The sequence below is a fragment of the Manacus candei genome, unplaced genomic scaffold (assembly GCF_025592945.1).
Source record: "Manacus candei isolate 608988 ecotype Guabito, Panama unplaced genomic scaffold, ASM2559294v1 h1tg000065l, whole genome shotgun sequence".
Lineage (NCBI taxonomy): Eukaryota > Metazoa > Chordata > Aves > Passeriformes > Pipridae > Manacus > Manacus candei.
Genome location: NW_026138113.1, coordinates 7,198,236 through 7,214,810, shown reverse-complemented (window position 1 = coordinate 7,214,810; position 16,575 = coordinate 7,198,236). Strand labels below are relative to the sequence as shown.

The 16,575-nt window shown below is 43.7% G+C and overlaps 1 protein-coding gene across 1 annotated transcript; it reads left to right on the top strand.

The window, feature by feature from the left end:
• The first annotated feature begins 11,715 nt into the window (after positions 1 to 11,715).
• On the top strand, positions 11,716 to 16,562 carry LOC127479219 (histamine H3 receptor-like). The gene is made up of 3 exons (XM_051805893.1): positions 11,716 to 12,101; positions 12,170 to 12,336; positions 14,516 to 16,562. The coding sequence occupies exons 1-3, from the start codon at positions 11,876 to 11,878 to the stop codon at positions 15,398 to 15,400; spliced, it is 1,278 nt and encodes a 425-aa protein (XP_051661853.1). The 5' UTR covers positions 11,716 to 11,875; the 3' UTR covers positions 15,401 to 16,562.
• Positions 16,563 to 16,575: the final 13 nt, after the last annotated feature.

Genomic DNA, 16,575 nt, shown 5'->3' with positions numbered 1-16,575 from the left:
CACTTGTCAGTGGGCTTATGATTGTCTTGGCAGGTGGTGGTTTGGAAGGTTGGAGCTCTCTGAAATGTGCTACTTCCACTGCTAGTCAGAGCAGGGAGAGACAGCCAGTTCATCTGGGGCATTAGAAGCCAGAATAAAGGCTGCAGAGTACACTGGACTTGTCTATTTGCTTTTCTGTGCTCTGCAATCTGTGCATAATCACAGTAATTTTACTACATGCTCCATAAATGTGTGTGTGTAATAATGATGCACCATAGAACTACTTACACATTTAAATTATAAAGCCAATTCCTTTTTCTAATGGAATTCTTAAGGTATTTTGGAGTTTTAAGAATATGTTGAAGGCCTTTCAGGAAAAAAATATTTCAGACAAAATACAGGTTTTGTGCTTGGTGCAGCGGGTACTGGGGTACATTCTAAGGTCTGTGGGTTATAAAACAATAGAATGTGTGACCCAGTGACCCCTAACAACTGCAATCTATTCAATTAACAGAACAGTTTGTATCAAAAAAGGAGGTTTTTTCCCTCCAAAATATCACAACATATTTTGGTTATTTAGGGAGGTGTTTTAATTCAACTATGAAAATAAAGAGATGCATTTCAACCCCTATCTTTAAATTGGGCTAACTAACTAAATAAATATTAAGTAGTGTAAAATAAATTAGTATTTTTCTTTTGAATTACCCCTTTAGTTTTATCCAAACCAATTTCCCCTCTGGTGGTCCTTTAAGTAGCTGCAACTCTCACCTTCAAAAATAAAAATTATAAATTTAGAAGTATTTGAAGCTACTGCATTTCTTTCCTTTGTATACATCTCCACTCTGTAATAGTGTCTATGATGTAGCAGAGATTTCCACTGAGATGGGAAATGTATCTTGTCCAGCTAAAAATAAAAAAAAAATAAATGCCAAGTTGCTGATGTTGGTTTTATACTCTTTTTTTTAGATATATCTTTTGTGTTGGGAGCAAAGCAGAACACTGTGTCCTGATGACAATCCAGTGCTATGTCTGTACAGGCAGGCTTCTTCACAAATTAACTAGAGATTTTCCTTGAGACAGGACTGCTGCTAATGAACTGTCTCCCTTGCTAACTTCCCTCCTCACTTTCCAGCACACGAAGAGCACAAAGCAAATATCCAGCACTGCAAGCAGACACGTATAAGTAAAAATCCCCAGCGTGAAAAATAGTCTTAATTATATCAAAAGTATGCAAAGTCAGTAATTTTGCAAGTCCCCCTCAAGCACAAAATTCTGTAGGTAACCCCACAGATAACTGGATCTCCACAGGCTCAATCCAGCTCACAGCTTTCCCTGCCACGTACAGCACCATCAGTGTGCAACAATGCTCACAGGGAATGAGGAGACAGCTCAGAACCAGGGTGGATCCATCCTTACCCCGACTTGTGGGCTTTAGAAAATCTTATTTGCACGGAGGACCTGATTTCCCAGATCGTCAAACACTCATTCTCCACTGTCCCAACCCTGAGCAGCATTACAAGGAAACCAAATATTTTAAAAAAGAGCCTTCAAAGTTTACTCTTCAGGTGCCGTGTACTATATGTGGCCATTTGAAACTAAAAACACAGAGACAGCTTCTGAGGCTCTGCATCCCTCACGGCCAGGGGGATGTGTGAATTGAGTACTTTGGATTATACCCAAAGAGAAGGGACACCAAAAGGGCAGATTAAATGCCCTGGTGGCAAATAGAGCATCCTGTTGATGGAAAGAAAACTGAAGCACTCAGGAGCACCTGCCCTGTTTGAATGGAGTGTAGCCACTCAGCACATCAGCCTCAGAATGCAGCATGACACCAAAAAGAACATGCATGAAAGGAACAGGACAGAAGGCAACAGGCAAGTTTGCATGTTCTTACAGACCCAGAGGAGAGGACACTGAAATATTTGTGGCTTGCTCACCACTTTTTAAAAAAATGAAGGGAGAAACCAGAAAAGGTTTTTTCAGTTTGCGACCAAAGGGAACTAAAATCTGGAAAGACTTTGTACCAAGAGAGACTGAAATTAAGCCTGTAATTCAAGCATGAAATTTTTAGGTTTTTTAGTGTTAAAATGAACAGTTTTTTTCACGTTCACATATAATAGGCATGATGTTCTGTGACAAGCTGGTCCTCTCCTCTTAGAGAAGACAGATAAATGATGAGAACTGTATAATGAAAGAATTTACAGCCAGTTCCTGAGCTACAGATTGTGACACTAATATTCCAATAGGAAGAGTTATCATTGAGATAGTTTGTCTTTGTATTTCTTTTTCTATTGTTACTGCAATTCCATTTAGAAACAGAGAATGCTCACTAAAGAGAACTTGTTCTTCCACCTCTTTCATTAACATAAACCGTACAACATCAGCTGCTTTTGCATGTTCCAGCAGAAAATACTGTATTTGGTATTTCTGCATAGAGGAAAAAGAAATAAAAGACACACAGGGTCACACCAACCTACTTCACATGCTGTGCAGTGTCCTCAGTGTACCAGACAGGATGTGCCAGCTGTGCTGCAGCACCTGTGTCACGGCACAGCAGCTTATCTGTACAAAAGGAACATTAATAAATAACGGCAGCCCAGCAGGTTTGATGGGAGGACAGCACTTAAACAATCCACTTGGTTCAAATGCTTGTTATTCCTTAAAGCAGTGTCCTCTCAGGCAATGTGACACATGCTCTGTGTCAGCGTACAGCTCAGAGCTCCTGTTTGCACAGACTTCTGTCTGTGGGAACTCACAGCCTGGAGGCTGCTAATGGAGTGAATGAGGCCCACTGATTAAGTGCTTTGGAGGCAGCACATCCTGACTCTTCTGGGAAGTAATGGGGCCTGCAGCAGAAGCAGACAAGCCCACACTCACAGCAAGAGTGGTCTAAAGGACACTCCAATGTCTTCTCATCTTTCAGAAAGTGAAAAGCAAAGCAAGAGAGCGTGGGTTTTCTCCAATTCAGTTCCATTTTTGTAGCCAAATCAATATTCTCATTTCTGAATAAGGGACCCATTATTCAGCTGTTGTAAGCTACCATATCCCTCCCAACACTCCTGAGACAACACTGACATGAACAAGCTGAGCCTCTCTGTATCTATCTCATCTCTTAGGTCAGGATAAGGCCTTCCCTGCAGGTAACAAACAAACATTTCATGGTCTTTATTATTTCTGTGCTGAAAGTACTGAGCCTTTATGCAGCTGACACAGTGCAAGGACACATAAGTATTGCTTAGCATCGTTCAGTGCCGTGACTTCCACGAGCTGGGCAATGACTGTGACACTGCTGTGGCCTTTGAGTTATGACTTCTGGAGGTACAGGAGAAAACTAACACTCAACATGAGTGACAGTATCCCTGCTGCTACCACTCTAACCTGCAGGAGATCTGACAGTACAACTGGACCTTTGCTTTCTAGACAAAGTTTGTCCAAAAGGAAAGAAGTGACAGGACAGAGCTTAAGGTGTCTTTGGCCTGGAAGCATCTACAGAGTTCAGCAGCAAAGAGCAGTTAATAACACAAAAGTAATTACCAGAGAGTAATGACAAATGCTGTCACTGGTTTTGCATAGTACTTTGAAATGCACAAAGAACATTTTCCATAGCAGGATTGCTTCCGCTTCTTTTTTCTGCTTATTTCCCTTATGTTATAATCCAGAGGATCAAAATAATGGTTTCAACCAGCTGTGAAAAAGTGAATAGACTGAGATTTTTATGTTAGACATTAGGAAAAAGGGATTGAGATTATTATGCCAGACATTAGGAAAAAGGATACTTCTGGAAATTTTCTGGGCAGTGTTGAGAAGCTTCCAGCATTAGATGTTTTTAAGAAAGGATAGCCAAACATCTGTCCTTAATGAAGGGGTTATAATGAGTTCATCTTTGGCTGATGAGGCTCAGCCCCATGACCCAGTGTGCTCTTTTGTAAACTGAGTTTTGAAAGGCACTTCCAACATTCCAGTGCTTTTTCATCCTTTAAAAGGAGATGAAGGTACACTTCACCTGGGATCTGCTTTTCTGAAAGGAAAAAAAAATGTCGTATCTGTAAGTATCCCTTTGCAAAGATCAATTCCCCCCTCTTTTCCCATCTGCTACTATGAAAATAGAGCTGTTTCTCCATCAATGCTGAACTAAAGCAGCTGGAAAGAAAAGCCTCAGTTGGGTGCTGTGGTGATTTATGGCTGTATGGACCTCCAGACAGCACAGCAGCGTTGTGGGAGGCCACGACTTCACCTTCAGAAATTCCAGGCCCTTGAGGCCAGTGGGAAAGCCTGGAGCAAGGAAGACATACCATCAGTAGGGGAGGAACAAATCAGGGAGCATTTAAATGCAGTGGACATGCACATGTCTGGGGGAGCTGATGGGAAGTGCTGAGGGAGCTGCTCAGTGTCACTGTGAGGCCACTCCTGATTATCTTTGAAGGGTCTTGATGGTCAGGGAAGGTTTCAAAGAAGGAAAAAAATGTCACTGCTATCTTCAAGAAGATGCAGGACACTGCAAGCCAGTCAGCTTCCCTCAATATCTGGGAAGGTGACAGAGATAATCCTTGGTAGTTGGCTGCTGGAAGCTGCACAGAAAGGAAAGGATGGGGCTCTACAGCTAAAGAATTCCATCACCACAGCTACACTGCTCCTCACCAACTGTGCTCGCAGGACAGACGTTCACAGTCACCTTCTTTTTATTCTTCTTTTCCCCAGGTCAGAACCTTTAACATTGGGTGTTCCATGCAGATTAGGAACAAACAGCAGGAGAAGAAATACTTGTTTTTCAAGTGGGATCCTGATCTCATTAGGTTATCTGGGGATAGAAGTGGATCCTTCAAAACATGACTGGTTTGTTGGAGCCAAAGCAGATGGAGAGCAGACTGCTGAAGCAGCAGCTGGAAAAGACAGCTGGTTCATTTAAAGCAGCACTGCTGCTGGTTTTAGGTAGTCTTGTTAGGAAGCTGGAACTGGAATGGAGACTGCTCAGGGTTTGGTGATGAATGTGCTGTTCTGCTGCCTCTGCAGCTGAGAAAAAAGGCTGTTCAGGGAGGATCTCTCCTGACACTACCTCAGGAGCAAAATTTGTATAAGATTTTGCATAAGAAAATGAAGGTGCTATCACCATATCAAATTATGGCCATAGGGAATAAAACAACCCTAATTTTTCTTAGTTCTCTATCACAGATGACTAAGTAGAAGAATATTTTAAGATGACACTTTCTGGTTGGTTTATCACCACTGATCTGCTGATTGCCAAGAATCCTCTCCATTGTACACTTCTGTTTCTAGGAAAAGTTTCTGTGAAAATGCAAAGCAATGTCACAAGCTGTTTTTTTATGAATAAGACACTGAAAGGCCACTCCTTGAATCTCTTAGTTGAAAGCTCAAATCTTTTGAGAAAGATTTAGGAAAAGAAATGTTTTTTTATAAACAGGGTGAGGTCACTTGGAACATGGAAGGCAGTATAAATGAAATCAAGAGTTAAAAAAATGTTAATATTAACAGCTGACGGAAGATAAAAGGTGATGGGATTCCCATTTCTGAATTGCCACTGAGGACTGGTTCAATAACTACAAAATACAGTGCAATTCTCAGAACAAGCTAATCCCCCCTGTCAATAATTACCAGGTCCTGAGATTAACAAGAAAAGGGCATTTTTGTTATTATAGGTGTAAGTAGCAGATACCATTAAAGTCCCCTATTATTCTGCTGTCAGTTACCATCTGTTAACAAAGCCTTCATGATCTGACAGCTTTTTCTTTAATTGTCACCCTGTGTTGGTCTCTAGTTCAGAGCCACATTGGGAGCTGAGCCTTTTTATGTCATACATATCATGTAGTGAGTTTTCCAAGCTTTGGAAAAGGTTGGATCACCTTTGACATGATCTGTATCTCTCTAAATGACATTCTCCTACACAGCCAGGACATGGCTACAGAGAATGCTTAGTGGGCTGATAAATTATGTAGAATCTGTGCTCTTTTGACAATGGAAGAGTGTCCTTCTGATCAAGAACTTCTTTCATATATAAACCTCAAGTTTGCAAGTCTCCTGTGAGAGACATGTCAACTCTAACACTTGTCATTAAGGTCTTTAATGCTTATCATCCTGCCATTCCTCAACTCTCTCTCAAGCGTAGTTTTTAAGTTTCCATAGATACCAGCTCTGTAGCTCTGTTATTGTTTTCCCCTTTCAGAAAATTATATTTATTCCCTCAAGAAGAAACTGCTTATACCAAGAAACCTGTACAGCTGCATTAATGTGTTGTAATGCCTCTCAGATGCCAGGCTCCCTGTGTGATATTCCCACCCCTTCAGCTGTTGTATTGTGTGTGTGGCAATTTAAGAAAAGGTCTGCAAACCTTCAGCACACTGAGAGGGAAGCCACAAAAACAAGCCAAAAGGAAACCCTCAAAGAAACATATTTTAATTACTTTTTTTCTCAGTTTTAGATGGTAAAATCTTCTTTAGAGGAAGCTGTGCATATGCTGGAATTCTACAACCATAGCGTTCTCTTGGAGGGGAAAAAAAGGCCACAGCTTATACATCAAAAACCAAAGCAAATGTCCAAATAATCAGGTTGCAATGCACGTTCCCCTCTTCCCCCACCCTCCCTGCAATAGCTGTCACTGCAGCACTTCTCTAGAGATGTGGGGAACTCAAGTTCAGTTTTCTCTTGTCTTTTAGCTTCCATCCTGAACACATATGCATGAAGAGAGAGCTAAACAGTTCTACCTCTGTCACACCACAGACAAGTAAAATGTAAGAAACCCAAGCCTAAAATTCTTTGTGATATAATCAAGTTTCACCTATGTAAAGATCTTAAGGTAAAAAAGTAATAGGGCCAATAGAATTAATCATCACACTATGGGTTTGGCTATGGAAGAGACTGAAGTTAGGAGCAAGCTTTAGGATGAGGAAAGAAGAGCTCAAAAAAGTCTATTCCTCAATTCCAAAAAATAATAGCAGGCTTTTTTATTTTCTGTAACTTACCCACTAAAATTCAAAGTTAAAGACAGAAAAAAAATCATCAAGAGACAAGGATCAAGATTTATCTCCTACAGCAGGAACCAAATTCAGAAGAAATCCAAAATCAAAACAAAAGACAGTTCACAGTAGACTTTGATGAAAACCTCAGTGACTGAAGGCTTTAGGCATTTATGTAGAACCAGTTCTACAAAACTGCTTTTTCCCAGAGTTCATGATACCAAAACTCACCTCAGCAAGCACCACACCATTCAAAGGGACTTGTGCTGCTCAGGTGTTGGCTTGCAAGGCTCAGCTGTTCCATGGAGTTGAAATCATCTCCAGATCTTCTTAAGCTTATTTCTTGGGCTGCAATGCCAATCAGCCAAACAGCCTCTTCCCCCTGCTGCTGATTCAGGCGGGGTCAAAGCCTCCTCTGAGAACAGCTGATACCTCTGGGGCTGGGGGCAGCTTTGCTTCAGTCACCGGGCTGTGCTGTGTGAGAGCAGGAAACACCCCTGGGCTCCATGTGCCCCCGGCACCTTCTGCAGCCTGGGGTGTTCTGCAGGGTGTGCTGGCAGCAGCCACACACACCTGCTCACTGCTCTCTTCTGCAGAGCTCTCAGCCACTCTGATAAGCAAAGCTGCTTTTCCTTTTGGCAGTAAAGAGTGACATTGTATTCCAAAGCCAAAAGCGTGAACTGAGCGCCTCGTTCCATTAACATTGCCCTGCAGTTTGCAGGGGTGGGTTTTGACAGCTCATGCACCACACTGATTCTCCCCTTTGAAAGTGCACAGGGAACAACAGGGTGCTTGAATGTCAGGCAACTGCTGCTCTTTTGCAGAAAACCACTTTTATTGGGCTTGATAGGAAAACTACAAATAGAGGTAGAAAAATAGTCTGAATCTGAATCTGTGCTGTGTTTTTCATCAGACAAATGACTTCCCTAGAACTTTCATTTCAAATACTGGATTATCTTCTCTAATAAGCAAAAATCCAATGAGTTCACACTGACAAGATAGCATTTATTTTACTGTAGGGAAATGCATTAGTACCTGCAAATCAGTTTCTTGCAAGATGTTCCTTAGATATTCACAGCAATCAATGCACTGTTTTGTAAGCACCAGCCCACAGATCTGAAGCCCAGCTTGTAGCTTCTCCTCTGTTCTTATTAAAACACAGTCACACTCAGATGTAAAAGAAGGTGTTGTGCAATTGCACCCAAATGCCAAAACCACTGCTTTCCTGGGAGTTCAGTATCACTCTGGCTAGAAATATGGTTGCAGATTAGCAAGATTATATATCTGGAAATTATAAGTGCAAAGGAAAGAGGTGACAAGCCAGGAGTAAAAGGAACTTTTCCAAGGATTAAGGAAGAAGGAACTAAGTATGTGAAATAAGCCACAGTCTGGGCACCTCTGATTTTTACAATGCTCTGGTCACCAACACATTGTTAAGAGATATTTTTGGAAGCTCTCACTGAGTGCAACCAAAGAACATTTAGTCCTCTGTTATGGACTTGCAGCCAAGAGACAAAATTGTGATGAAATCCTTTGATGCTGGCAAGAGAAATGAAACTGCCTAAGTGAAATGCTGATGCACAAAGTATCCAGGATTGGAAGGATACAAATGGCAAACTGCTGAACTGGTAATACAAGGTACCAGTCCTAACTAAATAACTTTATAAGGAACAAGAAGAAGAGGAAGAGACATTATGTACACTATAGTATTTGGCAAAAAGGCACAACAGTTTAGCTTTGAGTTCAAATTTAGGCAAAGATGCGATGTAAATCTATTTACTACCTTACTTATTGTACTGCAAAGACGACACCAGCTGAGAAGATCTTCTGCATCCTCTGGCCCAACAGGCTCCATAGCCAGCTGGGTTGTATCCCCCTCTATGTGGCTACCTAAGTCTTTTTGGAAGCTGAATTTGGCCTATTCTGGGAAAAGTGTTATCCATCTGCACTGTGGAAAAAAACATTCTGTTTCTCTATCATTTCTCTAGATATACTCACCCCCATATGCTGGAGTCATGGGAAACAGCATGATTCAGACAGCTCTCAAAAATCACTGAAGAAAGTCTTATGGAAACGAAAACAATTATCAGGAAATCACAGGAAACAAAAATCAAAATTTCAGACCATGTCAGTATTGATATGTCTTGGAAAACACTATTTTCTTAGGATATTATTATTCCTCTTTGCCAACTCTAATAATTCATGACTCTTGCTCCAAGGATTAGATAAAGATCAAGAACAAAATATGTTTTCAGAAGACTACGATTCAGCCTTTTACTTCATCCTGCCAGGATCCATTAATCAGTGTTCTCCCTCTGGGACAGGCTGCTTGGACAATGGTCCAGCTCTTTTCACTTTCCCGGGCTCATTTTAAGATTGTTTTTCCCAGTGTGTGCATACATCTACATCACCATAACATATAATTTGAAGTAAAGTGAAGGTCTTCTCCCAAGAATTAATGTTCTTTAAAGAAAATGGACATAGCACAGTAAAAAAGACTAACTCACAGGACATGAAAAAATCCTCTTTTTTTCAGGGAAAAAGGAAATGCCTGAAGTCTGGATTTTAAAACCTGCTGTTCTGAGAGTGCTGCCCACCGAATGCACACATGGCTCTGCTGCCTGCAGGGTCTCTGGACAGCATTAGTACAGTCTTCAACAATAAGTCCTCAAAATGCAGAGTTAGAGACTGCATTGATTCAGGCTTTTAGGAAGTTTTGTTAAGAGCTGCAGACATCTTGTCAAAGCAGGAGTAATAAAGGAGCACCACAAGGCAGTAGAGGTAGTTATTATGGGACTCAGAGAGATCTCAAAATCTGCCAGGAGGTAAAACACTGCAAAAACTACTTCAAATTTTATTTGTACACAAAAGTGTACATGCTGCCAACTCACTGAGCTGCTGTAAAATTACTTTACTTTAGAGGAGTTAAAGAATATAGCAATCATTCCTGAAAGAATAGGTTCTCCCATGTTTTCCTGGTGATGAGATATTTATTTTTTCTCCTTTGTGTCAATTGGCTGCCTCTTTTATCTTTTATATTGCACAGCACAATCAGATAGCAGTAATTCTCAACAAACCTGATCCTGCCCAAACTGAAGTGAATGGAAAACTGCCAATTGGGCTCAAAGGGAAGTGAAAATGAGTCCCCAGATTAGGGAATAATAATAATCAATGTGGTAACAAGCTAAGACTTCAGTGTTCCTTTTACTTTTACTTTGTGTGGCTTTAATTCTTTGCTTTAGGGAGATAATGATGTGGGGGCATGTAAAAAGAGTCTTTTGCTCATACACATTAGACATGCAGATGCCATTTCTGTCTCTGGACTGACATAAACAGAGAGGCTGTATCATAAGCAGTGTAAATTGCAAAATATCCTCAGTGGAGCTCTGATTTATAGGGATTAACTGGCCTGGAATTTATACTGCCAACATTGACAAAGGCTTGATATTTCCCTGTGAGGAAAAGGCCAGTCCACTGTTGCCCTGAGAATACATGCTCAGACAAATAATAGAGAAGTTATTCAGCTGCTCCTGTTGTCCCACCTGATGTCTATTTGAATAGTTCTCTTCAGAAAGCTGCTGTGATTGCTCCTAAACCTGTAATTTCAAACTGCCGATTTATGCAAATCTTTTATAAAAGAGTTCACCCTCTGTGAAACATTGCCTGAATTAAGGGGAGATTATGCATTGGTTTTGAGCAAGTTCTGTTGCCCTTTGATGATAAAGGGGCCATACCGAAGGCAGCAAGTCCCAGAGGCTTCCAGGCTCTACAGAACTCTCTTGGAAGGGGAGGCAAAGCACATCCATCAATGGCCTCATATCTTAAGGCAGAGGAAGATTCAGTGGGCCAAAGCAGGAGAGTAGAGGGAAAGCTGCATTTCCTCTTCTGAATTACCCTTCAGATTCCACAGACCTGCAGCCTGTGCAGCTCACTCAGGGGTCACTGTGTCCCCCTCCTCCCCGGGCTGCCTCAGCCTTCTTGCCAGAGGTTGAAGGAGGTCTTACCCCTTCCTGCTGCTCCTCTGTTTGGTTTCTGGAACAGATCTGCCTTCTGAGATAAAACTGGCTCTCTGAAATCACTGTTACCCTGCACTTTAAAACACTGCCCAAGTCCATTGCCATTTTTGAAGAGAGGTCTCGGAAATACTGTGTTGCTGCAAATTTTGTGAAAACGAGTAGCCAGGCACAGCAGTGAGCCCTTGTTAGTTCTCCTGCAGAGGGAAAGGCTGCAGGGGCCGCTGGCAGAGCTCAGCGGAGACGGATCGTCTAAGGAGGGGCAAACACAAGGGCGAGAAGGAGGAGAGACCCCTGACACGGAGAGAGCAGAGATCATCTCAGGGGCCTCAGGGCCACGGGAAAGAGCTGCAGATACGATGTAGGGCACGAATCATAGGAACAGGGCAGGCACCCGAGGGTGTCCCACCAGCGGCTGCGAACGAGGAGGAGACTGGGAGAGGCGCCGGGAGAGCGGGCGGGCGCTGGGACAGTCACTGCACGGGCTGGGCAGGGACCGGCCCGCGGGCAGCGGGAGCGGGGCTCTCCCACCGCAGTCCCGCGTAGAATCCCAGAGAAGTTGATTTTAGCCGTGGGCTGGATCGTGCTGGTGCATCCCCTGCCCCCAGCGCCGGCCGCGGTCCGGGAAGTTCGGGCTCACCGGAGCCGTCCCAGCACCGGGCACGGCTGGGCTGGGCTGGGCTGGGCTGGGGAGGGAGGGCAGGGCAGAGCTGGGCTGTGCTGTGCTGGGCAGAGCGGAGCAGGGCAGGGGAGGGAGGGCAGGGCAGAGCTGGGCTGGGCTGTGCCGGGCAGGGCTGCACCGCCCTCCCGCCGCCTCCCAGCCCGGCCGGCCCCTCGCTCCGCCCGGCGGGGCTGTGGCGGTGCCGACACAGCCGGAGCCGGACCGGGCAGCACCGCGGGCTCTCTGCGGGCACCATGGGCCAGGACGGGCCGTGGCTCAACCTGTCCGGCAGCGGCTGTGCGGCGGGCGGGCCCTTCGCCGCGGGCACGGCCGCGCTGCTGGCCGCGCTCATGGGGCTGCTGGTGCTGGCCACGGTGCTGGGCAATGCGCTGGTCATCCTGGCCTTCGTGGTGGACCGGAGCCTCCGCACGCACGGAAACTTCTTCTTCCTCAACCTGGCCGTGGCCGACCTGCTGGTGGGTGAGTGCCGGGGCGCCGCGGGGCCGGGCTGCGGGTCCGCCCGCGTCACCGCCCTGCTCTGTCCGCAGGCGGCTTCTGCATCCCCCTCTACATCCCCTACGTGCTGACGGGCGAGTGGAGGCTCGGCCGGGGCTTGTGCAAGCTGTGGCTGGTGGTGGACTACCTGGTGTGCACCGCCTCCGTCTTCAACATCGTCCTGATCAGCTTCGACAGGTTCATCTGTGTCACCAGAGCGGTAAGGGCCGGCCAAGGGCTGCGGAGGGGGGGCAGCTTTTGCTTAGGGCGCCTGGCTCTCGACCCCCCGAACCTCTCTCAAACACCACACGTAGCAGGCAGTTCCCCTCGGTCCTGGAAATAGTTTTGGGAGCGATCGGCTTTGGTGGAAAATGCCTTTTCTTCTCACTTTTACAGTGGAAGAGGTGCTCTGCTTTAGAACCGGGCACAGGCTGTGTGTGCAGAGGGAACAGGGTGTACTTACTTCCTCCCCGGCTGCACCTTAAGCGTTAAGCTTAGAAAGTGTTACTCAGCTGAACTAGTCCGGCTCCCTCAGAACACGGCAATGCACGTGTTGCCCACTGACAGCCCAAGCCAGCCCAGCTGCAGCACGAGGCAGAGAGAACTCCTTGCAGTGGGTGCCAAACTGTACCCGGAGCAATGAGGTGTGGACAGCTGGGTGGGGCTGAAAAGTGGCAGAATATAAATCAAGGTTAAGGATGCAAATGCTATTTCCATGTGCCGGCCACAGGAACAGCTGGAGCCGCACCTTCAGCCTGTCAGCCAGCAAAAAAATGAAGACTAGACTTTGCAAAATCGAAAGCCAGCTTCATTTTCCCCTAGACCATACTGCCTCAAAGTATCCTGGATGGTGCCAAAATAACACATTTTACCTAACAGGTTTCACACTTCCACACACACTTCTCAGTTATGTTTCACCCCATTCCACCCACATTTCCTTAAAATGTTCATTTCGCTTCCTTGCTCATTCTAAATCACAAACAGTAAAAAGAGAGGCTGCAGCACCAATTCAACAGTTTATATGCACCTTGGTGTTTTACCAACTTCTTTTTCACGAGGGAGAAATGAACAGATTAATTCTCAACAGTCAACACTCAGAATTCCTTTATTATCTAGGTTCTGAATTAGCCATGAATTTTCTTTCATTAACCAACCTCTCATGACTGTGCACATAGTATAAATATATAAACTAGATGGTTTCAGAAACAGAAAGGGAAACTGGTCAGAATAAATGAAAAAGATCATCCACTTGAAAATACTTCAAATTAACCCCTCATATAAAAATCTCTCCCCAAGCAAGAGTACAGAAAATGCCTGTTGGATTAGGGCAGTGTAAGAACATATGAACATCTGAAATTCCAAATTATTCTCCCTCTCAATGCAAATGCTAATTCCTACAACTGTTCCTGAAATCATGAGTAGCTTTGTCAAGGATTGCAAAATCAGACCCAATTCAGACAAACTCAGGATTCCTCAGCTGTGTGGCTCTTCTGCCAGAACAGCACTGGCTGTGGAGATGAAGATCCACAAAGTGGGGCAGTAAATGTAAATCCTGGACAATCCAAGCTTGAGGACTTCATATTCCAAACACTGTGCAGTCACACTGGAGATGTGAAGATGAAATTCCAAGTTACTATATGAGTATTTGTCCAGTACACCAGGGAATGAAAATACTGAGAAGCAGATGATCTAAAGATTCTGATGAATTCTATTGCTGATATGGATTACTGACATACTCACTATTTTTGCACCTTAGCTTCTCTAGTTTCTAACAGAAATTACTCTTCCTCTAAAGCACTTTTCAGACCTCAGCGCTCCATTTATAAGTCTTAACTGCAGATAGGAACTCTGCAAGTACTTCATGAAAGAATGAAATTAAGTATACCAAACAGGAAATAGATATTATACATTAATTTTTTTGTGTATGATTTTCACAGTAAGAAAAAAATCTCTCTCTACAAAGCAGAAAGAACTTGCACGAGTGTTCTGTGAATACAAATCCTTTTACATATTTCAGATTAAGTTACTTAAAAATTTAAAATAAGTGAATTTTGAAGGGGTGTGTTTTTAACCATTCTGTAAACAGGTATCACAGCTAATGTGAAGCAACTGCTGACAACCAGTTCTAGGAATAGCAGTGGTTATTTGCTGTGAAACAGATTTGTTTTTCTAGCTTTTAAGATCTGATACATGTACTCAGAACTTATCCAGTCACCTTGATAACATTTCTTGGAATGGATATTTTAGAAATAACTTTTCTGTGGTATTGGAAAGCTTGGTATAACCCCCCTTCCAAAACCACTCTGTCATCAACCCTCCCAACTGACAGAGAGGGCCACATTCCAAGGCAGCCTGTTTGACACACCTGTAATGTTTGTGACTTAACTTTTCTCTCTCAGGTCAGTTACAGGGCTCAGAAAGGGATGACCAGAAATGCAGTACTGAAGATGATGGCTGTATGGATTGCTGCTTTTCTTCTCTATGGTCCAGCCATTCTCAGTTGGGAGCACATTGCCCAAAAGAGCATCCTCCCTGAAGGAGAGTGTCATGCAGAATTTTTCTACAACTGGTATTTCCTGATGATTGCCTCTACCTTTGAATTCTTTACACCTTTTATCACTGTTACATACTTTAACTTAAGTATTTACCTCAACATCAGGAAACGCACATCCCTCAGAAACGAAAGCCTCTCACCTGGTCAAGAGAACTGTGAAATGAGCTTCCAGGGGAAAAAAAGGGAACATGCTATATTTTTTGTGAAGCCAGCTAACAGAGACAAACACAGGAAGGCAGCAAGCAGCCTTCTTCCCCCAAGAAAGACTTCAAGGCTTCAAGCCTCAGCTGAGCGTGGCAGTCGCTCATTAAATCTGAAAGTCAGTCCCGACCTTCCACCGCTGCAGGTGGATGTGAAGATGAAGCCTCTTGGGAATGGTTTCTACAAAGCCACAGAAAGCGGCTGCAACGCCCCCAGAGTGGACTTTGCCAACACTGTGGCAAATAGATTGAGACTTTCCCGGGACAAAAGAGTAGCAAAGTCTCTGGCAATTATTGTCTGTGTGTTTGGTTTGTGCTGGGCTCCGTACACACTTCTGATGATCATCAGAGCAGCCTGCCACGGGCACTGTGTGCACTATTCCCTCTATGAGATTTCATTCTGGCTCCTGTGGGTGAATTCAGCCATTAACCCTGTTCTATACCCACTGTGTCACATGAGCTTTAGGAAAGCCTTTATAAAACTCCTGTGTCCAGGAAAGGCCAAAATTCACCCTCATATTTTTATGTGAGAAGTATGAAGGCTGACAATTGGTCCAACTTGCTTTTGGTGGGAGCACCTAAAGGCAAGTATTGCAATACTTGCAATTATGAAGTGCACTGGGTATTTTATGGAACACTGGTAAGTCCGTGCAAGTGTAGATATTTATGAATATACAGAAATACAGTCATCCATGTAGCTGCAGAAATCACAGGAATGCAAAGTCATTTCTCAAAGCTCCTTGGGAAATTACACCAACAGTGTATTTTCTGGTAATGGTGCACTAGCATAGAAGTGCTGAAAACAGAATACAACATTCATGGCCAATAATTAGAGTCACTTTTAATAACTGTAAATATTGCTGGTAAGGAAGTCAATGAAGTATTAATCTGGGATCAGTGATACCTTACCCCAAAACCCCTCTAAGACACCAAGGGGCTCAGTTGTTGCGCTGGAATCTACTCTAGTCAAAACCCTTCTCCATACAGGACTCAGGGGCATTACTCTATGTTTTGCTGTTAAGGACAGAGTAAGCCTAAGTAGTCTGTGAGATCTATGACAGACAGATCTTGTTATAGACAGAGCTTTAGGTAAACTGCCCTCAGAGTAATTTTTAAAACACTTCTAACTGGACTTTTACTAGTTCTGGTTAGTCCTGAAAGAAAAAAAGCCTTGTTTTCCCCTACCCCACCCCTTGGATCTGTCTATCCATCCATCCATCCATCCATCAAGTCATCAGTGATCAAAAAAGTATTACATGAGGTGTTTAGACATTTCCCAGGTCATGCATCATGAATGGCATGGTTCAAAGCCTGTTAAGATTTACAGCCTTGCTACTGACCATAAGTGTGCAAAACAAGAACAAACATAATTACATAGTGTTTCTGCCATTCTGCCTGTGCCCCAAGAGAAGCTCACACAGCTGGTTCCTGAGTTCTGACTGGATTTGTCCCATAAAAGGTGTCAATTTGAACATCACTAATGATACAAGTCTGTACCACCATCACTGGCACTCACTCCATAACCTGACAGATGCTTTCCTTTGCTGACAAGTGAGAGCTATTGAACAGCTGTAGTTGTCCATTGCCACAGGCAAAATGTATGTTAGTACAATTGATCTTAAAGTTTACAGGCAGTATTTTGAAATTATTTACTTTGTAAAATTTCAATAAAGGTAATTAAGAGCTGTGGAAGAGTCATGACTTT

Bases quoted from the DNA above. Each gene is read 5' to 3' on its own strand.
- LOC127479219 (XM_051805893.1), top strand. From the start codon at position 11,876: ATGGGCCAGGACGGGCCGTGGCTCAACCTGTCCGGCAGCGGCTGTGCG. The intron at 12,102-12,169 runs GTGAGTGCCGGG...CTCTGTCCGCAG, and splicing joins CGTGGCCGACCTGCTGGTGG to GCGGCTTCTGCATCCCCCTC. The intron at 12,337-14,515 runs GTAAGGGCCGGC...TTTCTCTCTCAG, and splicing joins TCATCTGTGTCACCAGAGCG to GTCAGTTACAGGGCTCAGAA.